A 25,464-nucleotide genomic window follows, 5' to 3' on the forward strand; every position below is an offset into this window, starting at 1 on the left:
GTGGACAGAGTACCCTTCGTCGTCCAGTACTTCCCCGGAGCGGAGAAGCTACAACATGTCATCGATGAAGATGAACATCTCGCCAAGCCCATCCCCATACCCCCACTACTTGCCTTCAAACAACCATGCAACCTAAAACAGACCAGAAAGCATGTCCCGAGGCATGGTACATTGGCGAGACCATGCAGACGCTACAACAACGGATGAATGGACACCACTCGACAATCACCAGGTAGGAGTGTTCCCTTCCTGTCGGGGAACACTTCAGCAGTCAAGGGCATTCAGCCTGTAATCTTCGGGTAAGCATTCTCCAAGGCAGGCTTCAAGACACACGACAATGCAGAATCACCGAGCAGAAACTGATAGCCAAGTTCGGCACACGTGAGGACGGCCTCAACCGGGATCATGGGTTCATGTCACACTACATGTAACCCCCACGACTTGCCTGGGCTTGCAAAATCTTACTGACTCTCCTGGCTTGAGACAGGTCCTGTTTAACCTGTACTTATTCCTCTCTCCACTTGCATTGTCCGCTCCTGTAAAGGCTTGATTATCTGTTAAGACTCGCATTCCAACCATTATCTTGTAATTGAGTTTGTGTCTATATATGCCCTGTTTGCGAAACAAATCCACTCACCTGATGAAGGAGCAGCGCTCCGAAAGCTCGAGCTACCAAAGAAACCTGTTGGACTTTAACCTGGTGTTGTCATTCCCCCATAGTCACCACCACCATCACCTCCCCTCCCCCCAACACCCGTCCTCCCACAACACCAACTATTTGAAAGTTCCTCATACCAAAGAAAATGGACAATCAAGCCTAGACAACCTTTATTGTCATTTACAGTGTAGGGTGCAGACACATTTTGTGTTTTTTTTTAGTACATACTTTTGAAGAAAGCATTTGGCCTGAGTTTTCTACTTCCAAGTCAGGTGCTAGTATTGCACAACCCTACCCCAGCGTAACACGAGGAATTGGTTTTTTGGCTCTCAACGTTTCCTTTCAGGGATGGAAAAGGCCCAGCATTGACTTGATCTGTATCAGACAATGTTGCTGCAATTCCAGGTATCATTGCAAGTGAGCTAATAGTTGGCTGGGTCTGTATGATTAGGAACAACATTGTAATTATTTAATATTGTGGTTATTAAATAGGGTGACAAGAGTCTTTAGGTAATGTAAGAAAGAGAGAGAGACCTTAGTTTCCTTCAAAGTTCCTGTTATTTTCTTGTTGTTAGACATTACTTCTCACAGCTACCTATCTGCATAATCAGAGATCATTGCACAGTAATGGGGTTTTGAAGTCTTGGGTTTATGAAATGGCTGTCTCAAGCTGATTCCCAGCAGGCTGAATGGAGACAAGGCGGATCGCTGTAGATTGGAACCCACATCTGCACTGCCCCAATCACAGCATTTTTCACAGTCGCTGCACACATGCTAACAACCTCGCTCAGTGAGTGCTCTGCTATAAAGTCTGCATCTCAGTTGATAGAAAGAAAATGTTATGAAAGAGAAAGGCAGATTGCTTTACATTGAAGAATATGTGTTAGGATTTGATCTGAAATGGGTGGGATTTTCCACTCCAAGGCCGGAAATTCCCATCCAAACTCAATAGACCCTTAAATGGTCCGCCAAATTTTCTGTCCCGCCCGTTACAATCCTTGCAGTGGGTGAGGCCGAAGAATCATCCCTGTCATCTTTCTTTCTCTTACTGACTGACCAACCTGTCTGTAATTTGAATGGGCCTCCTTTATAGGAAAACCATATTTGATTATAAAGTCAATGCAAAAGAAAATCAAACTAATGAATCGTTATTGCCCATTTACATTTACACAATAGCGTTGACACAATTATATGAGTGCACAAGTGATGAAGTGAAGTTCAATTAGTTTTAAATAGTTTATTGTACCATTAAAATGCTTTATAAACAGATAAATACAGAGCAAGGATTGTATAGGCATGCAACATTTATGAGGAAATTTTGCCACGATTTTCCCCCCAAAGAAGGCAAGAGAACCACAGACCAGCATGATCCTGACTGCAATTGTCGCACACTCAGTCATTTTTTGAGAGAGTGGTGAGTTGTGCGCCCGTTCTGGGAGGTGAGGCCTAAACACGCCGGTGAGCCTGGCTGCAAAGTAGTCTAGCACCATTTTGAAAGGTGCACCCTGATCTCACAGTGCACTGGGAGACCCCACCGCCCCCCCACAATGGACACCGGGACCAACACCCTCATCGGCGGTATGTTTCCCCACACCCTCCCCAACACGCGTTGCCAGCAACCGGGCACTGGGCCCCTCCCAATTTGTCCGCATTCATGGCTCCTGACATGCCCTCCCTTCATGGTCCCCGATATGCCCCCCATGCTCCACCCCTTCACAACTCCCCTTCATGCTGAACCCATGTATAGCCCCTCCTGCATAGCCTTCCTCCATCACAGCCCCCATTCAAGCCACACCCCAAATCAGGCACCACCCCCTTGGCACAACCCCTGGCACACTGGTTGTGACCAGGTGGGCACTGCCAATGTGCCAGGTGGACACTGCCCAGCCATGTCCCCGACTACCTGGGGGCTTCAATGGCCTCCGAGCCCCCCTGGTGTGGACATCGCGCCTGGTCTTGGCTAATGGAAACTAGTAGTGATTCTCGCCTGCCTCGTGCCACACCTGAAGGTCGGAAGATCCCGGGAGCAGGGAGAATCTGGCATCGAATGGGCTATGCATATTCAAATATATATTTAAATGCTACTTTAAATATGCTAATAAGCTTGACACGCAGTTTGCACCATTAAAAAGGGACCGGAACGATGCAAAGTTTGGCGCCAGGCGTAAAACCAATTTTTAGGCTTACATGCTATGTTCTGGGATTGACACAAACTGCACCATGCATGGCAAGACTTAACAAAGCAATTAGGAATGCAAAGAGGGGATATGAGAAAACTCTGGCTGGTAAAAGTAGGGAAAATCCCAAGATATTCCATAAATTTATCAATGGGAAGAAGATAACCAGGGAAAGAGTAGGGCCCATTAGGGATGAATGGGGCAATCTGTGGGTGGAGCCAAAGGACATTGGTAGAATGTTGAATGAATACTTCACATCTGTCTTCACCCAAGAGAATGAGGACGATGCTACGGAATTCAGGCAGCGAGATTGTGGGGTTCTTGAGCAAATTGACATAGGGGAGGACAAGGTATTGGAGGTGTTGGCAGCCTTAAAAGTGGATCATTCTCCAGGTCCAGATGAATTGTGCCCTTGGCTGCTGTGGGAGGCTAGGGAGGAGATTGCAGAGGCTCTGACCCAAATTTTCAATTCCTCTCTGGCCATGGGGGAAGTCCCACAACACCAGGTTAAAGTCCAACAGGTTTATTTGGTGGCAAAAGCCACTAGCTTTCGGAGCGCTGCCTCTTCGTCAGGTGAGTGGGAGTTCTGTTCACAAACAGGGCATATAAAGACACAAATCTCACTAACTGTCCTGTCTGGAGACAATACACATCTCTTTAAGCTGTGCTTAATGCTCTCTCCACTCACATTGTCTGTACTTTTAAGACTTGATTACCTGTAAAGACTCGCATTCCAATCATTATTTTGTAAATTGAGTTTGTCTTTATATGCTCTGTTTGTGAATACAACTCCCACTCACCTGACAAAGGGGCAGCGCTCCGAAAGCTAGTGGTTTTTGCTACCAAATAAACCTGTTGGACTTTAACCTGGTGTTGTGAGACTTCTTACTGTATTTACCCCAGTCCAACACCAGCATCTCCACATCATGGGGGAAGTGCCACACAACTGGAGAACAGCTAATGTGGTTCCGCTATTTAAGAAGGATTGAAGAGATAAACCAGGAACTACAGACCAGTGAGTCTCATGCCAGTGGTAGGTAAACTATTAGAGAAACTTCTGAAGGAGAGCATCTATCTCCACTTGGAGAGGCAAAGCTTGATAGGGATAGTCAGCATGGCTTCATCAGAGGGAGGTCATGCCTAACAAATTTGATTGAATTTTTTGAGGAGGTGACCAGGTGTGTAGGTGAGAGTAGTGCAGCCGATGTAGTTTATTTGGATTTCAGCAAAGCCTTTGACAAGGTCTCACATGGGAGACTTGTAAAGAAGGTAAATTCACATGGGATACAGAATAATTTGATAAAGTGGATTCAAAATTGGCTCCGTTGTAGGAGACAGGGGGTGATGGTAGAAGGCTGCTTTAGTGATTGGAAGCCAATGTCCAGTGGCGTACCACAGGGATCTGTGTTGGGCCCCCTATTATTCATCATTTATGTAAATGACATTGATGACTATATAGGGGTATGATTAGTAAGTTTGCGGATGACACAAAGATTGGACGGATGGTTAAAAATCTGGCGGTGTGTCTTGAGCGACAAGAAGATATAGACGGAATGGTCAAATGGGCAGATAAATGGCAGATGGAACTTAACCCTGAAAAATGTGAGGTGATACACTTTGGAAGGAGTAATTTGACAAGAAAATATTCAATGAATGGTAGGACATTAGGAAGTTTTGCGAACAAAGGGAACTTGGCGTGTTTGTCCACAGATCTCTGAAAGCGGAAGGGCATGTTAGTAGGGTGGTGAAAAAGGCATATGGGACACTTGCCTTTATCAATTGAGGCATAGATTGCAAAAGCAGGGAAGTCATGTTGGAGTTGTATAGAACTTTGGTGAGGCCACAGCTAGAGTACTGTGTGCAGTTTTGGTCGCCACATTATCGGAAGGATGTGATTGCACTGGAGGGGAATGCAGAGGAGATTCACCATGATGCTGCCTGGGATGGAACATTTAAGTTATGAAGAGAGGTTGGATAGGCTTGGGTTGTTTTCGCTGGAGGAGAGAATACTGAGGGGCGATCTGATTGAGGTGTACAAGGTTATGAGACATCGGCAGAGTGGATAAGGAGCAACTATTCCCCTTAGTTGAAGGGTCAGTCACAAGGGGACATAAGTTCACGGTGAGGGGCAGGGAGGTTAGGGGGATGTGAAGTCAAACATTTTTATTCAGAGGGTGGTGATGTTGTGTAATGTACTGCCTGGGACGATGATGGAGGCGGGTTGCCTCACATCCTTTAAAAAGTATCTGGATGAGCACTTAGTACATTGTAGCTTTCAGGGCTATGGGCCAACTGCTGGCAGAAAGGATTAGGTGGGAGTTCAGGTGTTTCTAATGTGTCGATCCAGACTCGATGGGCCGAAGGGCCACTTCTGCACTGTATTATTCTATGATTCTAAGATCACCCTCATGTACTTTCAATGGGTTTTTCTCGCAAATAAATTCCATGTTCCAGCTTACCATTAAATAACTTCTGTTTACTTAATTGGAGGCCCAAAGCGATATATAACCAATCTCTTTAAAGTGTACATGAATGCAGATTGATCACGATTTCTTCTGAACAGAACAGAATTTCAGCTTCATTTTGATTGTCAAGTATACAGAACGTTCTGACATATTTTCTCCTTTTATACAATAGTCTGCGATTGCAGAGCCTAAACCATTCTGGTAATCCAGATGATGCTTCTCCATTATTCATGATATTCAAACCTCCCATTTTCTGGCGAGGCAGGTTTTTTTTTATGGGCCAGTGAAGTACAAAACTCATAATCAATCTCAGAAATCATTCATTCCATTCTCTCTGCATTTGAAATTGCTGAAATCCAATAAACCAGGCTGCAGATAGGGGTATTTAGAGAATATACTCTTACTTAATTAAATAGCTCTCAATGTCATTACAGGTTAGCCATGTGCTTCAACAAAGATTGAATTTTTCTGAAGCAAAATGATTTTGAATTTTATGGATCACAGGTAGAGTGTTAGGGTTTTAACTAGTAAATCCCCATTTTGTTTAGAACATGTAACATATTCTGAACCACATTCATCACAGTGATGCACAGATCTTCACTATATGTAGTTTGATATCTTCTTACGAGCACAGTTCATTATATCTATTAAATCACGAAATCGTATTTCAACTTCAGCTAATTTTACTCCATGGTAGGAATATTGCTTTCACAATAGTTATCCCACATAGTTTCACCACACCACTGTGCCACCATGGCACAGCGGTTAGCACTGCTGCCTCACAGCACCAGGGACCCGGGTTCAATTCCAGCCACTGTCCGTATGGAGTTTGCACTTTCTTCCTGGGTCTGTGTGGGTTTCCTCCCACAGTCCAAAGCTGTGTGGGTTAGGTTGATTGGCCATGCTAAATTAACCCTTAGTGTTAGGGGGATTCGCAGGATAAATGTGCAGGGTTATGGATTATCTTTGCTAGAGTTTGCGGTATGGCTGCAGAATGTTGGTTAAGGTTCCAATGTTTGTGCTACATCTGGAGTTCTGTTGGCAATAGGACTACTTGGTGTTTCTTGTTGTGCCATTGTTCTGATTTGGCAGCTGTTTTGTCGCACAGTCATGTCATTTGATGCTGATCCTATTTGACAATACCTTGGTTCTGGGCATATGCTGATGATTTGTGCTGGATTCCAGTCACGTGTTGTCCTTGAACTTTTGTCCATTGTTCAGGTTGGGTAATTCATTCCCCACATGCCAGTCATGGGCATCTTTCATCTTCTCGTGTTTCTCAGTTATTGGGCGGGATTTTCTGGCCACGCTCATCCTGAAACTGGAAAATCTAGCCCCAGGTCATTGGTCTGCCCCTCGCCCGCTCCGATATCTATGGCGGGCGGAATGGGAAAATTCACCCCAATGGATCTGAGGATCTTTCATCTTCCCATGTTTCACTGTTAATTTACCCGAGCTTTCATTTCCCCATATTTCTCAGTTCATTCTTTTTAATAAGCTACATAAAATATAATTTCTGGAGATCTGGTGATCCTGTGAATTATACTTTCAGAGGAAGCTGAGGGCAAGCCATTCATGAGTTTGGGAAGTTGCACAGCACCAGGATGACTCCAATTGAATATAAGCTTTGGCCCATGTTGTTGCCACCACAGACACTCAGCAGTGACTCAGCATGAACTCACCAAAAATTTAAAAAATACTTATACTCTTTTTGCCTATTTTTAGCCACAGGAGCTAAAAGCAGATTTGCCTAGAATTTCACAGTACATTTTCGACTTGTTTTAGAATTACAGATTTTCAATGCTTTGGGCCAAATCTTACCAAAAGATGGCAGAGTGTTGTTTCTGGTGAGAAAATGAGCATGTCCAGAGAAACAGGCCGGTTTTCTCTCCAGACCTTTCCACACTCTGCCTAAAAATATCAAGGGGGCATTTTTCACGCTGTCATGCGGGGGTGGGGAAGGTCTCAACACGTCGGCAAAGCCCAAGATCGGGGCGCCACCTTTAAAGGACCATAACAACAGTAAATCTTTCCCCAAGCCTACCACAGATGTGTCAGGGCATCTCACATTACTACAGGAAGTTTTAGTTTCATTTCAAGAATCTTAGTTTGGAGGAAAGATATTCCATGATAAATTGCCCCTTAGTGTCAGGAGGATTAGCAGGGTAAATGTGAGGTTACAGGGATAGGGCCTGGGTGGGCTTGTGGTTGGTGCAGCCTCAATGGGCCGAATGGCTTCCTTCTGCATTGCAGGGATTCTAAGATTCTTTAGGGAATTCATAATAGGGAAGACGTCAGAAGGAGTGTGCAGAAACAAGCCTCCTGTATGTGAGATAGATACAGTAAGAAGTTTAACAACACCAGGTTAAAGTCCAACAGGTTTATTTGGTAGCAAAAGCCACACAAGCTTTCGGAGCTCCAAGCCCCTTCTTCAAGTGAGTGGGAATTCTGTTCACAAACAGGGCATATAAAGACACAGACTCAATTTACATGAATAATGGTTGGAATGCGAATACTTACAGCTAATCAAGTCTTTAAGATACAAACAACGTGAGTGGAGAGAGCATTAAGACAGGCTAAAAGGATGTGTATTGTCTCCAGGCAAGACAGCCAGTGAAACTCTGCAGGTCCAGGCAAGCTGTGGGGGTTACAAATAGTGTGACATGAACCCAATATCCCGGTTGAGGCCGTCCTCGTGTGTGCGGAACTTTGCTATCAGTTTCTGCTCAGTGACTCTGCGCCGTCGTGTGTCGTGAAGGCTGCCTTGGACATTATTCATGTAAATTGAGTTTGTGTCTTTATATGCCCTGTTTGTGAACAGAATTCCCACTCACCTGAAGAAGGGGCTTGGAGCTCCGAAAGCTTGTGTGGCTTTTGCTACCAAATAAACCTATTGTCTTAATCCTGGTGTTGTTAAACTTCTTACTGTGTTTACCCCAGTCCAATGACGGCATCTCCACATTGTGAGATAGATAGCCATGTTTTCAAGGATGCAAATCTATTGAATTCTTTATAACTTGGCCGTCTTTAAAGAGACCAACATCTGTAACTTATGCTTCTCCAGTATAGGTCAAAGAACATGCAACAGCATAGATAAATCTTGAAGATTTCTCCATGCAGTCTATCAAATCTGATGGAGTACTTCTGATTATGTTAAATAAATCAATGAACAGACAACACTCAAAAAACATCATCGTTTTCTATGTTGTCGCTGAATGGGCTCAACCTTGGAAGTCACATCTGACAGCTGGCCAAATCAGGTCAAAATTCCCCTTCTGCACCACTGCCACCATTACTTTGCTCATCCTCATGTTCTTTGTTTCAATTATTACTCTCTCCACAAAACCAAATCTGTTTCTCCTTGAAAAGGTGTGCCAGTATCGGTACTGCATACAATTGGACTGAGTACACTGTGTACTGTGAGGTGATAGGTTCTGCTTCTTTTGGAGAAGCAAACTGCTGGGTCCTTGCCAACACAGATAGGAACAGAAGAGAACTAAACGCTATAACAGAACGATATCGGTTTTAGAGGTATAAAACCTTCTACACATCTTCGGACAGATGTGTAGAAGGGTTTTTAATTAACAAAAACTCAAAGGTCCAAATTCTTAATTTTTAACATGAAAGTACTCAGTTGTGCCTGACCTACAGGGTATGAATAACTAGTATTTATGAATCAAGGAGAATTTATTAAGCAAGATTTTACATATTCTTAACAAGAAGCAGTGAAAACAAGATCCTCGGAGTTCTTGTCAGAACAGTTGATGTTTTTCTCTCCTGTCTTTGAAGTGATGTTGAACTGTGTCCAGACGATTCATTACCAAGAAGCCATGGTATCACTGTGCCAGCAAGGATTATGATTTTTCAACTTTTATCCCACAATCTCTCATCCCTAGTTCCTTTTTTTGGAGATAGTCCAAGTTCACCTCTTCTATGGGCTATAGGATGCAAATAATCTTGCCACCCCACCTCTGTAACCAGAGCCATATAGGTGAAAGACAAATATTCACCCCTTTTCCCGTGGGCCCCTCAGAGTTGACACGCCATTACAAACAAGTGTATTTTTTTAGATACGGAACAGTCATAAATAAACTACATTCTCTTGTCAACGTACTTAACCCAGGCCCCAAACTAAAGCTATTAAGATCAGAAATTAAGAATACTTCCTATCATAATATCAGAAAATAAACTTTTTCACCCAATACAGATTCCTGCCCTACAAATATAGTTAATTAGTTAAATCAATGTATGGTTTATTTAAACATAAAGTCATCCGAAGTTCAAACTGCTTTAACCATTCTTTCAAATTGTTTTTTAAAAAACACCTAATTGTACAGTGGGACATTAAGGCAGCTGTTCCAACTCAAGACTCAAAGGAACTTAGTGGTAAAAAAAAAAACATTTTTTTGTCACAAGTGCTTCCTTCCTGTTCCCAAATTACCTTGACAGTTAATTCTCCAACAAAAAGTGGTTCAGACATAAATTCCAAATATATTACAGATTCTAAAAAATTGTAGAATTATCAAAACCTTACAATGGACAACACGTTCACAGGGGATTTTCACAGTAACTTCTTTGCAGTGTTCATGTAAGTCTACTTGTGATACTAATAAATAAACTTTAAACGTTCCTGATAAAACAAAATATAATTTCCTAATATGTAGTTCATGAGTAGAAAAATCACCTTGAGTATGTGAAAGATCAGATAGGATCAATAATGGATGCTAGCATGAAAGAGCCTGACATCCTTTTGCCAAATTGCAAGGTCATTTCTTCAAACTTGTTTAATGGCATCAAATTGGATGGGCTGCCTTCATGTTTATATTTCGCACCCATTATGAGCTTCTATTTTCCACAACCGAGAACAATTTGGTAAAGTGGTGAAAGCTGAAGAAGAGCTCTTAAATAGTGTGAATGTACCTATTCTTCCGTCAGAAAAATAGTGAAGATCATGATGGAATCTCTTTTGTAATTTTGAGCATCCCAATAGCAAGGCCTGAAGTGAGTGGGACTTCCACTCAGAGGCAGGATAGCTGGCCATTCACAATCACATGGCAACCAGCCAATTGACGATGCACAGTTAGGGATGCCTGATGCCCAGTGGGCAGTGCCAAGGTGCCCCCTTGGGCATTGCCACTTTGCCTCTTGGACCATGTCAGGGGGGCACGCTGGCACTGCCAAGCTGGCAATGCCCAGGAGGCACCCTCCTTTACCTCCGACCCTCTGGGGGGACTCCACAGCCCCCCTTCACTCCAGTGGGGTTGGGCCGCCAGCTCCCCACAAGTGGGGAGCTATTGTAAACCCCGCTGGAGTAAAATACTCAGGCGGGGTGGTGGGGGAGGGGGGGGGGTACACTTCAGCCCCAGGCCCGCTAATTCGATGGCGGAGCTGTCAGCGCTGGCAATCTGGTGCCCGGAGACTCATGGAGGCTATGGCCCCCAATGGGGAGCCCGCTAAACGGCCTCCACTTGAGCAGCGCAGTGGGCTGGAAGAATTGTCCCTCCCCCCCAGATGTGGATTTGGTTTAGGTGGAGGAATAGCAAGGGAAAAAAGTCACTAGTGGAAGTTGTCTACCCTGTCTAAACTGTGAGAAAGAATTTAGCCTGCTTATACAATCTGAAGCTTATAGGTTATTGTTGGTGAAGACATTAGGAGACCTAGATTTCGCAATGCTTCAAGAAAATCACAACATGAGTCGTATGTTAATATAAAAGGTGCCATATAATAGCGAGTAAGTCTAGGTATACCAAACGTGAAATGCGTGCATATGATGATGTGACAGTTTGTGGACAATTTTACCAGATGCAGCTACATGCTGAATTAGTTTGTTTTAGCTCATTCAGCTAACATCTTGAGGGTGGCTAATTTCCTTTTCCGATTTGCGCTGTAATCCTCCTCACCAAACATCTAGCTATTCAGGCAATTTTTCACTACTGGGCCTCTACTGTGATCATCCTGCCAACAAAACTAATCTTGCTGCAACAAGTAAGCACAAATATTTAAACAGAATCACAGAATTATTATAGCGCAGAAGGAAATCATTCAGCCCACTGTATCTGTGCCAGCTCTTGGTAGGAGCAACTTACTGAGTGCCACTATCCCGCCTTCTCCCCGTAGCCGTGCACAATCTTCCTTTTTGGATAACAAACTAATTTTCTCACAAATGCCTCAATTGAATTTGCCTCCACCACATTTTCAGGCAGTGCATTTCACATCCTGACCACTCACTGCCTGAAAAAGTTTTTCCTCAGGTCACCATCGCTTTTTTGCGAATTACCTTAAAACTGTGCCACCTGGATCTCCACCCCACCACAAATGGAAACAACTTGTCCCTATCTGCTCTATCATGATTTTGAATATCTTTATCAAATCTCCTCTTAACCTTCTCTCCCCCAAGGAAAACGGTCCCAAATTCTCCAATCGATCTACGCAACTGAAGTTCCTCATCCCCAGAGCCATTCTGCATCTTCTCTGTTGCCTTTGCATCCTTCCCAAAGTGTGACCCCCTGAACTAGATGCAATACTCCAGTTGAAGCTGAACCAATGTTCTCTATAGGTTTAACATAAATTCCTTGATTTGATTTATTATTGTCACATTAGTTTACAGTGAAAAGTATTGTTTCTTGCACGCTATACAGACAAAGCACACCGTTCATAGAAAAGGAAATGAGAGAGTGCAGTCATAAGAACATAAGAAATAGGAGCAGGAGTAGGCCATCTAGCCCCTCGAGCCTGCCCCGCCATTCAATAAGATCATGGCGGATCTGAAGTGAATCAGTTCCACTTAACCGCCTGCTCCCCATAACCCTTAATTCCCCTACCGATCAGAAATCCATCTATCCGTGACTTAAACATATTCAGCGAGGTAGCCTCCACCACTTCAGTGGGCAGAGAATTCCAGAGATTCACCACCCTCTGAGAGAAGAAGTTCCTCCTCAACTCTGTCCTAAACTGACCCCCCTTTATTTTGAGGTTATGCCCTCCAGTTCTGGTTTCCTTTCTAAGTGGAAAGAATCTCTCCATTTCTACCCTATCCAGCCCCTTCATTATATATGCCTCTATAAGATCACCCCTCAGCCTTCTAAACTCCAATGAGTACAAACCTAATCTGCTCAATCTCTCTTCATAATCTACACCCCTCATCTCCGGTATCAACCTGGTGAACCTTCTCTGCACTCCCTCCAAGGCCAAGATATCCTTTCACAAGTAAAGGGACCAAAACTGCACACAGTATTCCAGCTGCGGCCTCACCAATGCCTTGTACAGATGCAGCAAGACTTCTCTGCTTTTATATTCTATCCCCCTCGCGATAAATGCCAACATCCCATTTGCCTTCTTGATCACCTGTTGTACTTGCAGACTGAGTTTTTGCGACTCATGCACAAGGACCCCCAGGTCCCTTTGCAAAGTAGCATGTTGTAATTTTTTTCCACGTAAATAATAATCCAATTTGCTATTATTTCTTCCAAAGTGAATAACCTCGCATTTGTTAACGTTATACTCCATCTGTCAGATCCTCGCCCACTCACTCAGCCTATTCAAATCTCTCTGCAGACCTTCCGCTTCCTCCATGAAATTCACTTTCCCACTTATCTTCGTGTCGTCAGCAAACTTTGTTACCCTACACTCAGTCCCCTCCTCCAGATCATCTAAGTAAATAGTAAACAGTTGAGGCCCCAGTACCAATCCTTGCGGCACGCCACTAGTCACCATCTGCCAACCAGAAAAGCACCCATTTATTCCAACTCTCTGCTTCCTGTTGGATAGCCAATCCCCAATCCACGCTAACACCCTACCCCCAATTCCGTGTGCCCCAATCTTCTGCAGCAACCTTTTGTGAGGCACCTTATCGAATGCCTTTTGGAAATCCAAAAACACCACATAGACATGTGTAGGGTGTACAGAAAGTCATAGGTAGGGTGCACAGAAAGATCAACTTAATGCAAGGTAGGTCCATTCAAACGTCTGATGGCAGCAGGGAAGAAGCTGTTCTTGAGTCGGTTGGCACATGATCTCAGACTTTTGTATCTTTTTTCCGATGGAAGAAGGTGGAAGAGAGAATGTCCAGAGTGTGTGGGGTTCTTAATTAGGCTGGTTGCTTTGCCGAGGCAGGCGGGAAGTGTAGACAGAGTCAATGGATGGGAGGCTGGTTTGCGTGATGGATTGGGCTACATTCACGACCTTTTGTAGTTTCTTGCGATCTTGGGCCGAGCAGGAGCCATACCAAGCTGTGATACAACCAGAAAGAATGCTTTCTATGGTGCATCTGTAAAAGTTGGTGAGAGAGGTAGCTGACATGCCAAATTTCCTCAGTCTTCTGAGAAAGTGGAGGCATTGGTGGGCTTTCTTAACTTTAGTGTTGGCATGGGGGGGGACCAGGACAGGTTGTTAGTGATCTGGACACCTAAAAACTTGAAGCTTTCGACCATTTCTACTTTGTCCCCGTTGATGTAGACAGGGGCATGTTCTCCACTACTCTTTCTGAAATCAATGACAATCTCCTTCGTTTTGTTGACATTGAGGGAAAGATTATTGTCGTCACACCATTGCTTTTAAACTCCAAATTCCTATTATATAAAGGATGCCCAATGCTTTATTAGTTGCCCTCTCAACCTGTCTGACCACATTTAATGACTTATGCACACGTATATCCAGGTCCCTCTGCTCCTGCACGCCCTTCATTTTATATCGTCTCTCCATGTTCTTTCTACCAAAGCGAATTACTTCACAATTCTCTGCATTGAATTTCAACTTTGGCTTCTCCACCAATTTGTGTATATTTTTGAAGTTCTGCGCTATCCTCCTCACAGTTCACATTGGTTCCAATATCGGGAAGAGAAAAGGTCCCAACATTGGCCCTTAGGAAACTCCATGACAAAACTTTCTTTCTTCATTGTATAGACACTGAGACATTGCTCTTGCTGGCAAATCTGGAACAAAGGGTCACAGTCTCAGGATAAGGGGTCAATTGTTCAGCACTGAGATGAGGAGAGATTTCTTTGCTCAAAGGACTGTGAATCTTTGGAATTCTCTTTCTCAGAGTGTTGTGGATGCTCCATTGTTGAATGTATTTTTGGTCTCCTGGAATCAAGGTGGGAAAGTAGAGTTAAGGCTGATGATGAGCCATGATTGTCTGGAATGACTGAACACGTTTAAGGGGGCATATGGCCTAGTCTGTTCCTATACCTGATGCATTGTGACTTTAATCCTACACTATTGGGTCAACCCTTTATGCCCTCAGGGTGCTTGGGAATGGGTGATAAATGCAAATAAATTGGGAACTCATCAGGGATAAATTGACTACATATACCAGCATCTTTGGCTGGGATTCTCCAGTCCCGCTGCAGTGAATGGAGTTTTGGCTGAGCGCCAAATTCTCTGTTCTTACTGAGAGTGGTGGCAGGGCAAGCAAGATCAACGAATTCTGGCCTTCATTTTAATTCAGGAACATGTTAAAAAGAAACAGTTTGCACTTTAAAACAGTCAAAAGATTGGGTTCAATTGTACCTGATAACAGAATTAGTCACTTCCATAAAAACTGCTTAATAATGCACAAGGGACAAAACTGCATCAGAAATCAATCTGACTGGTGGTGTGTACCTTTCACTTAGAAATTACAGTAAGGCTATTGTCTTACATTCAGTTTCATTATTTTTCTCAAAAGCAATGTATAAAATATGTTTGAGTATTTAATATTTCATTTTGTATTTAAACCTTCCAACAGTCATGGGTTTCTGCTCAGCTGCAAATTGCTTCAGAACCTCTTACATTCGATGGGTTAATTGCTTTTATTGATTGCCTGACTTTGACAAAAATGCTTTGGTTGCAGAAGAGCTGATGCATTCCCACGTTACTCATTGGTGGTCCCCAAATGGAGAACGACTGGCATTTCTGATGATAAATGATACTCTGGTACCAAATATGGCGATTCCACGTTTTACTGGGAACCTGTACCCAAAAGGGAAGCAATACCCATATCCTAAGGTAAGAAACAGTAACTCAAATCTTTTGTTAAAAAAAGCCTATTGTGCAATGAATAATTATGTAATCAGCGTTGCTGCTGTATGCCGCATAAGCAATTTATAGAGGTTTACAGAATGGAAACAGGCCCTTTGGTCCAAGTTGTCCATGTCACTCCATTTTTTTAACCACTAAGGTAGTCCCAATTGGCCACATTTGGCCCATATCCCTCTACCCATCTTACCCATGCAACTGTCTAAATGCTTTTTAAAAGACAAAATTGTACCCGCCTCTACTACTACCTTTGGCAGCTTGTTCCAGACACTCACCACCCTCTGTGTGAAAAGAAATTCCCCTCTGGACCCTTTTGTATCTCTCCCCTCTCACCTTAAACCTATGCCCTCTAGTTTTAGACTCCTCAACCTTTGGGAAAAGATGTTCACTATCTATGCCCCTCATTATTTCATAGACCTTTATAAGATCACCACTAAGTTTCCTACGCTCCAGGGAAAAAAGTCCCAATCTATCCAGCCTCTTCTTATAACTCAAACAACACAATTTAGTCCAGGGGGATCTGATTACATTGAAGTGTTTGCCTTGAATATGAAAAAAAAAGTGTTACTTGAGTTTTCTGAGAAATGGTTAAAAATGGGTGCTTTCTTTTACATTTTGAAATATTCGATGAATATTGCAGTTGTGCCAAAGGAGCAAAGGTGAACTGAGTATGCATTGAAAATGTACCTTGCCCTTTGAGTCTGTTTACACATATTTTAGCTATCTGCATCTGGCAGAAGCAGCACATTTCTGTGGGTTTGACAAGCAGGTGGAGTGAATTAGGTCAGAGTCTTCAAATATTCTCTCACTAAGCTAGCTCTCGAAAGAAAGGAAATATTCCCATCAGGTCTTTGTGAGATATATTTTATAGGGCATTAATTGTAAATTACATGCTGTTATAGAGAACCTGTCTTTTACATTACTGGAGTCAGTGCTGCATTCCATATGATACGGGCCCATGTATGAAAGGCGACAACCTGCTTATTTTGATACAGAAAGAAAAGCAGGCTGTGGCAGATGATCAATTTTCACTTGCCTGTATATTTAAAGCACCCCATAGAGACAGCTTAGAGCTGTCTTAACCCATCAAACCATATTATGGAAGGAAACAATGATGAATCTTCCAGTCCGAAGTTAAACACTTTTATTTGCAAAAGCAAAATACGGCAGATGCTGGAAATCTAGAATAAAAGCTGAGAACGTTAGAAATACTCGGCAGGACAGGTAGCATCTGTGGAGAGAAGGTGAGTTACATTTCATGTCAATGACCATTGTTAAGACCCAGACCAGAAACTCCAAGATGTTTTATGAAGTTAGTCTGGGCCCTCGGTTTGTACATTTGAATTTGGCACAGGTGAGCATAAGGTGTTTCACTCCAAGTATGATTTGACGAGGAAGCTTTTATCAAACAAAGTCTATTTAAGAACAGAGTTAAAATATAATAGAAATATTTAGCACAACTTTTATCAATTACAAGAATCAAACATGATATAGTATAAACCTAAACAGCTAGCTATCTATGATGTTCCAAGTCAAACAACACCCTACATGCATACACCCCTTTCTAGACTTGGCACATAAAGCAAGTATGCTCAAGTGATGCTAGGTTTTGCAACTTTTTAACACCTGCTGTGAATTGATCCTTTGAATGTTAGATTAAAACTCTGAGGTTCCCCAGTCATGAAACTTTCTAAAAAGCCTCTGGGGAGAGAGAGAGAGAGAGAGGCAGAGACAGTGCCTGCCTCCACCAGCTTCTAACAGCAGCTCATAGACAGCAGAATTTCCAATTCCAGAGAGAGGGGAAAACAAAAGACATTGCTTTCTGTCTCAAGTCCAAACAGCATCTGAGAAAAACAAAACTAAAACCTTGGACTTTTCTATGGGAAAAATTGTCTGGGCATCACCTGAGCTGTCAATCATGCTCCACCCAACAACTTCAAAAGGATCAAAAAAAACCCAGGACACTGATTTAGGCCAGATTAAAAATAAACATTATGTTTAGCATACAATTATATTGCTTCAGTAACAATTAGAGGAGACCAGTTGCAAAATGGTATCAAAATAAAAGGCTAGGAGCTGCTTGAAAAACCTGCAAAGAGACATGATTTGTTAAAGGCACAGTATCATCACACCCTCTATTAGAACTAGAAATAGGTACATAGGCAGGGGAATGTGGTGATTCTTATTTAAGGACAACACAGCAGAAGAGGATCACTTGGCTTGGGAGACCAAATGAGACTGAGGGTGGTTAATCACCCCAGAGGATGGAGCTCTCTCTCAAGCAGAAGACAGTCTGAAGACATGTAGAAGACATGTGGGGACTTGGGCAGCCAGGGGTTCTGCTGGCCTCTGTACAGTTTTTCCTTGTTAATAAATACATTTTATGTTCCTGACAAAGCCTGTGGGCATGCATTAGTAAGGGAGAAACAACGAAAGGAAAGATATGTGATAGAGTGGAGGGAAGGAGAAATTAAATGACAAAAGGGAAGGTGATGCAAGGCAAAGATGATGGTTAGAGGACAAGTAAATAAATAAAGATAGGTCTAGAGGAGCTGTAAGTGGGAAAAGCAGGAGCTACTATTCCAAGAAAAGAAGAATGGGAGTAAAGATTAGGATCGGAAATGGTGAACTCAATGTTGAGTCTGGATGGCAGTAAAGAGCCGAACTGAAGGATGTTAGTATTCCTGATCGCACTCTCACAGAGGCCCTGCCACCAAGAGGCCCTGCCTCCCCATTAGGCCTTGCCGCCTTGGCACTGCCAGATGCCCAGTGGGCAGTGCCAAGGTGCCCCCTTGAGCATTGCCATGGTGCCCCCTTGCGCATTGCCACTTTCCCCCTTGGGCAGTGCCAGGGAACCAGGCTGGCACTGCCAAGCTGGCAATGCCCAAGGGGCACCACCCCTTATCCCCAACCTCCTGGGGAGCCTCAGTGGGCCCCCCTTCACTCCTGCGGGGTTGGGCCACCAGCTCCCTTTTAGTGAGGAGCTATTGTAAACCTCACTGAAGTGAAACACTCCTGGTGGGGGAAGGGGGAGGAGAGGCTAGCGGGCCTGGAGATTTCAGTCCTGGACCCGTTAATGAGATGGAAATCCTAAATTAAATAAATTATACAGCTCTGCACCAGTTTCTGGCACGGAGCTGATGGTGCCGAAAATCCAGCGGCCGGAGACAGTGGAGCCCAATTGGAAGCCTGCTAAATGGCCTCCGCTTGAGTCCCCCGGCCCGCTGCACTGCTAAAGCAGCACCGCGAGCTGGGAGAATCATCCCCAGTATCTTTGGATTGCTGAAAGAGGAACGGAGTTGAAGATGTCTTTGGTGACGGCATTGTGCAAGAGGTAATGAAAATGGTGGGGAATGATCATTTTGGAGGCCAGTGATGTGGAAAATGAGGACAAGGAGAAACCTATCATGGTTCTGGGAGAGAGGGGAAGAGGTAAGTGCAAGAATGGAGCAGGCACGATTAGGAAACCTATCAACCATGATGTGGAAGAAACCTCGATTGAAGAAAAAGAAAGAATTATGGAAAATGCCATCATCAAAACTGATGTGACAGAGATGGAGCAAATAAGAGATTAAAATAGATCCATTGGGAAATGCGGTGGGAGGAATTGTAGTCAAGATTCATAGAAACCCTACAGCACAAAAAGAGGCTATTCGACCCATCGAGTCTGCACCGACCACAATCCCACTCAGGCCCTACCCCATATCCCTACATATTTACCCACTAATCCCTCTAACCTACGCATCTCAGGACACTAAGGGCGATTTTAGCATGACCAATCAACCTAACCCGCACATCTTTGGACTGTGGGAGGAAATCGGAGCACCCGGAGGAAACCCACGCAGACACGAGGAGAATGTGCAAATTCCACACAGACAGTGACCTAAGCCGGGAATCGAACCCAGGTCCCTGGAGCTGTGAAGCAGCAGTGCTAACCACTGTGCTACCGTGCCGCTTTAGACTTTCAAAGATTGCTTTGAGAGTCTAAAGTGATGATTTGTTGATAGTCTATTCCTGCAAATGGAGAAAGAGAAGTCAAGTAAAGGAAGGGAAGAGTCAGAGATAGACAACCTGGAGGTGACGTGAGGGTGAAAAATTGAAGCAAAATTCTTCAAATTTTCTAGTTCAGCACAAGACCAGGTAACGATCATTAGTGTAATGGAAAAAAGAGGTAAGGGAGGGACCCTGAGTGAGGCTGGAACAAAAAATGTTTCAAATAGTCCAAGAAATGCAGAGAGAGCTGGAATCTATGTGTTCTCATAAAAACATTTTTTTTTAAATGGACAGATGCATAATAGTCAAGTTGCAATGATTTTTGTGGTTCTAATGCATTTAGTTTCTAATGCATGTTGAATGGCAAATCTGAAGGCTCTAATAATTCTTGCAGAAGATATGTTTTAAAAGCCCATTAATGTAGCCATTGGATTGGAATGTGTTTTGTATCTCCCTACATATTGTGGTTCCTGTTGCCAGCAATTGTCTAATAAGCAGTCCGGATCCTGCCAGGCCTATCATGGTTGACGACCTGCATTAAATTCTATCAAAGATAGTTTTATATTAGAGAAGTGCAGTTGATGTGTGACACACATGTTTTCCTGCATGAATCATAGAAATCCCAACAGTGCAGAAGGAGGCCATTCAGCCCATTGAGTCTGCACCGATCACAATGCCACCCTGGCCCTATCCCCATAACCCCATTTACCCTAATTAGTCCCTCTGACACTAAGCGGCAATTTAGCATGGCCAATCCACCTAGCCTGCACATCTTTGGACTGTGGGAGCAAACCGGAGCACCCGGAGGAAACCCACGCAGACACGGGGAGAATGTGCAAATTCCACACAGACAGTGACCCAAGCCGGGAATCGAACCCAGGTCTCTGGCGCTGTGAGACAGCAGTGCTAACCACTGTGCCACCGTGCCGCCTGCATTGCAGCATGGCAATGCGAAGAAAATTACAAGTGATCAAGGCTACTCAGTCCATCTGCTTATTCTTCCGTAGAATTCTGATTTCCCTATTACAGCATTTAATTGTGTCTTGAGCAATACTCAAGCTGGAAGACTATTCCAAGTATTGGTCACTCTTTTGTGTTAAGTTTGTCCTGATATTAGTCCAGATGTTGCCTTTTAGAGCAAAAATTAACATCCCCTTGTCCTGTGTATTGGTTTTACTTGAAACAATGCTGAAGGTTAACATGTTGTATTCCACACAAAATTTTATATCAAGTCCACTCTCATTCTCCTCCTTGCAAAAGCGGTTTTTCAAACTGTTTCTTATCACTCAGTGATTTAATAATGTGAAACTGCCTCAAGGCCCTCTCCCACAACACTTCCAACACTTGAATGTTTTCTTTGTGTCTCAATAACCAGGACCCAACCGAAAGGAACAATATTCAACTATGTTGTGCAGGAAAGGGTGCAACAATACAAATTTAATAATGAGATGGTCCTCAGGCATTGCCAGAGCTCCAACTACTTGTTGAGGCTTATTTAGGGCACTGGTAGCAGCAATGTGGGGCAAGCCTAATGCCAGCTAGCTGGGGAGATGGTCTTTGTCAGTGAGTAGGAAGAGGGAGTTTGTAGGGTTGTCCTGAAATCTTTCAAAAAGGCACTCCGATCTCCGAGGAGCTGGCCTTGCCGGCATCTTTATATACCACATATCACGTTGCTGGTGGGATTCTCCCTAAACTCAAAAAAAAGGATTTAATTGTAGGTGGATTGTGATCTGGATCACATTGATCCACCCAGCGGGAATCTCACCAGTTTTCCTGCGGGGACAACACTTCGAAATTTTTTGGGAGAATTGCGCCCTTTTATTCTGGAAGATCCACCTGTAGATATTCCTCCCACCCACTGCTGCGACATTCCAGGGTCCAGGGTTGCTGGCAGCCTTCATCCCAAAATCTGGAGGTAGCCCCAGACATTGTTCAGGCGAGTCTGACTTCTACACATGTTCTGGACTGGCGTGTTTTCCCACAGCATCAGAGAGAAACGGGCATGAGAGGAAGACTCCTGTCAGACCTTTATCTGTATCCCATTAACCGGAAGCAAATCAGTTTCACGCTCGCCTTCAGTGGGTTTGCCGATCTGCCATGTTGGCTCCAGTGGTCCCAACGTAAAACCAATTTTTGGAACACTACTGAATTCCGCCCACCCACCCCACCCACCCACCCAGCAGAGCCATGGGAAATTTCGGCCAATAAACTTATCACAAATGAGGAATGAACTGTTTGCCCTTTATACTAACTGAATCCAGGGCTTTTCTTTGCAATCTTGCAGAATATGCAATTAGCATAATAAAGCATGAACATCAATTGTTGAATTGGTGTAAGTTACAATGTGGTGATGTATTTTGGGTTAGAGCAGCTAAATGTCTCTTTGTAAGCATTGTTATTTTTACAGTTGGGCATTAATATAGCAATAGCCCCTTTGTCACATAGTTCAATTGATTGTGGGGTGCTGTGCTGCCCCTTTGTCCTCTTCATTTAGGATTATTTGTGGACAAATTAAAGAATATGCACCATGACATTGTGATCTTGGCGACCTTGTTGGGTTGTACTGTAAGATGCTCCCAATCTGTCAAAGCATCTGGGACAAAATGCAATATAGTTATCCTCAAAGTTACATGGGGGCTATATCTGCACTAGATTTCTGTCTGTGCCTGCCACAAATATATTGTTAGCCGGGACTGAAGAGAGTAACCTTAATTTCTAAGGAGCCATTCTGAGAACAAAAACATTGTGAGCATTATCTGAGAAATAGACATCGACCTTCAGCGTCTGATATTATTAATCACTGACCAGTCACATTACTGCCATGGAATTCTTTTCAATTTATATAAACTGCATCCAATAGAATCTGTACTTATCTAAAGTCTTTAACGTGAAAATGTCCTGAAATATTTCACTGATGAACATATGGAAAACCAAGTGAGGTAAAATAAAGACTTGGTAGATTGACTAAAACTAGGCCAACAGCTGAGTTTTTAGGAAGATTTTAAAGGCAGAGAGGCAGAAGTGTTTCGGCAAGGAATTTCAGAAAGTAAAACCCAGGCGCTGATGGCATTGTCGCCAGTGGGAAGGTAAAGATAAGCAGAGGAACAGAGAAACGAGGATGATATTTCTGGTTGCTACTTTCTGTGTAATAATTGGACATCCTTTTGATCGTTGCTGGTCGGAAGAACCGTAAGTGCCAGCCCTATTGAACAATGCATAGTGTGATGTTGGTGTACCTTTAAGAGTTTTTTTAAAATTCATGCTCACAGCCTTAGGTGGTGTCATTGTTGGGAGGATGAAAAACTGTGTTCAGGTGACAGGGATTTCATTTCCAGTTTCAGTTTGGAGCTGCAGGTTGGAGTTGGGTTTTAGAAAGGACAGCAAGCCAAAAATAAATGTTTTCTCTCCCTGGTGTTTTGAAAATTCTGTTAGTTTCCTGGAGGGTAAAAATCTGTTGTTCTTGGGGGCAGGACCAGAGTCTCTCTGGCGCTTTGGGAAGCTGTCTTGTCTTTAAACTATTTGGAGTGAATCCAGAGAACTGCAGACTTCAACCAATAGACTCAAATTTCCATTAGTCACATGAGCATTAGTCTGTGATGTGTTAAACCTGTGAAAAGGATCTTTTGTCTATGGGAGGTTTTCATTGATTGGGACAGCTTATATATATATTCATTAAGAGTTATGCATTATAGTGGGTTGTTTTGATTCTTGTTTGTAATTGATAGAAGTTCTTGCTAATTTTCTTACTATACATATTAACCATATTCTTAATTAAACTTTGTTTGATAAAAGCTCCCTAGTGGGTCTTTTGAATCACACCTGAAGTGAAACATATCATGGCTTATCCTAGTCAAATTCAAAATACAAAATTTATGATTCTGGCGGGCTTCATAAAACACTTTATGAACATAAAACACGACTCTCTTTGATGGATTCTCCCGCTTCAGTTTTTGCTTGTAAGCTGGGAGCAGGAGCACAGCCTTGTGGTCTGATTTGCCAAGGTGTGGGCAGGCGATAGAGCGGTAGGCATGTTTGATATTTGTGTAGCAGTTGTCTAGGATGTGTGGGCCTCTGGTGGAGCAAGAGACATGTTAGTGGTAACTTGGTAGTACACTCTCACCAACTTTTACAGATGCACCATAGAAAGCATTCTTTCTGGTTATATCACAGCGTGGTATGGCTCCTGTCTGCCCAAGACCGCAAGAAACTACAAAAGGTCGTGAATGTAGCCCAATCCATCATGCAAACTAGCCTCCCATCCATTGACTCTGTCTACACTTCTCGCTGCCTCGGGAAAGCAGCCAGCATAATTAAGGACGCCATGCACCACGGACATTCTCTCTTCCACCTTCTTCCTTTGGGAAAGAGATACAAAAGTCTGAGATCACGCACCAACCGACTCAAGAACAGTTTCTTCCCTGCTGCTGTCAGACTTTTGAATGGACTTACCTTGCATTAAGTTGATCTTTCTCTATACCCTAACTATGACTGTAACACTACATTCTGCACTCTCTTGTTTCCTTCTCTATGAACGGTATGTTTTGTCTGTATAGTGCGCAAGAAACAATACTTTTCACTGTATGTTAATACATGACAATAATAAATCAAACCAAATCAAATCAAATCAAACTTTGGAGTTTCTAACCTGAACCATAACAATAGGTTACTTGATTGATGTGCCTATAGGCAGCAAAATGGCTCATATTGTGGATAATATACACATTAACCAGAAAGGAAGGGGGAGATTTAGGGGATAATTCAAGACTGTTGCCATTGGCAGTGATGCCTGTGGTTCAAATTGTCAGCAACTGTCCTTGCAGCAACTACCATTTCCCTGAAACCATCTCCTGCTGATCTGGTGATGACAGAAGCAGTTGTCTTCAGCCATTATCAGGTATGTGTGCCAGGGCCTGCAGATTCAATTGCAACATAATAGTGGGCACAAACAGATTAGTCGTGGTGATGGCTGATCTCTCTGGCATGAGATTGTGCACTTTGCAGCAAATCAAGCATGCAAACCCATGGTTGGGACCCTTTAAAAGCAAGTCCTATCATTATTGAAAATTTGTCTTGAATCAAAGTTTCCTTTCAAGAGCTCCCTTCTGTACATGCAAGAGCATAGCTAACCCTTAATGTTCTCCGACTTTCCAACCAAAACTCAGAAAATAGAGGGGAATGAATGTCTCACAATGCAGCAGCAAGAAAGACTGAAAGGAAAGTTGAGCAGTTAGAGTAGGCACCTAGCAACATGGTAAAGGAACTATTTTTAATTTTTTGCTTGCATCACCAGTGCTGGTGGGACCATCTCCTGCATTTAAAAATAATCACCCTCTGTTTAGTGCAACATGGCCTAGATTCCCCACATGCTCTCAGTCTTTTTTTTCAGCTAGTGATCGAGTGCTCAAGAATATTTAATGCAGCATTTTCCACCCGCATGAAAACATGAAGAGAGACTTTCAACAGCTGGCTGTCTGTTTCTCACCAGAAAGGGGAAAGATGTAAGGGTTGGGGAACAACCATTGAAAACTTGTACATCCATTTGCTCATCTGAGTCAATTTCCAAGCAGCTCTATAAATGGGCATCTCACACTCTAGACTATTTAGATGTGCAAGTCGGGGTCCTACTCCTGCTGTAGAATCTCCAGTTCCACAGCTTTCACGGAGGAACAGAAGAACCGTGCACACTGTGGGTGGACTTTTACCGGCAAACCCGCCCGAGGTTCGTACGATCCCACCCGAGGCCAACGGAGAATGCCATTCTCCGAGCCTCGCCCACCCCCGGAATCAGGACGGGAGTTCCGGAAAAATTCCGGCCTGCATGTCAGTCCCATTGCTCCTATGTTGAGGTCTAAATGGGAATTGTTAAAGGGACGCCTGTAAGCTTCTTGAAAAGATAAGAATTTGAGGGATTTTCCTTTAAGGATTTTTGTAACTCTGGAAGGCACAGGATCATAGAAACTCTACCGTACAGAAGGAGGCCATTCAGTCCATTGTGTTTGTACTGACTCTCCAATAGACCCTAGACCCAGACCCTATCTCCATAACCCCACATATTTATCCCACTAACCTACACATCTTGGGACACTAAGGGGCAATTTAGCATGGCCAATCCACCTAACCTACCCATCTTTGGAGTGTGGAAGGAAACCGGAGCACC

At 43.4% G+C, this 25,464-nt stretch overlaps 1 protein-coding gene across 1 annotated transcript in view; it reads left to right on the forward strand.

Moving 5' to 3' along the window:
- The window catches only part of dpp10 (dipeptidyl peptidase like 10), an 837,745-nt gene that overhangs the window by 696,839 nt on the left and 115,442 nt on the right, over positions 1-25,464 (forward strand). Inside the window, exon 9 of the mRNA XM_078229163.1 lies at positions 15,130-15,284. Coding sequence (XP_078085289.1) covers positions 15,130-15,284 — 155 coding nt within the window. The remainder of the gene's footprint in view (positions 1-15,129; positions 15,285-25,464) is intronic.

This window comes from Mustelus asterias, chromosome 14, assembly GCF_964213995.1.
Source record: "Mustelus asterias chromosome 14, sMusAst1.hap1.1, whole genome shotgun sequence".
Classification (NCBI taxonomy): domain Eukaryota; kingdom Metazoa; phylum Chordata; class Chondrichthyes; order Carcharhiniformes; family Triakidae; genus Mustelus; species Mustelus asterias.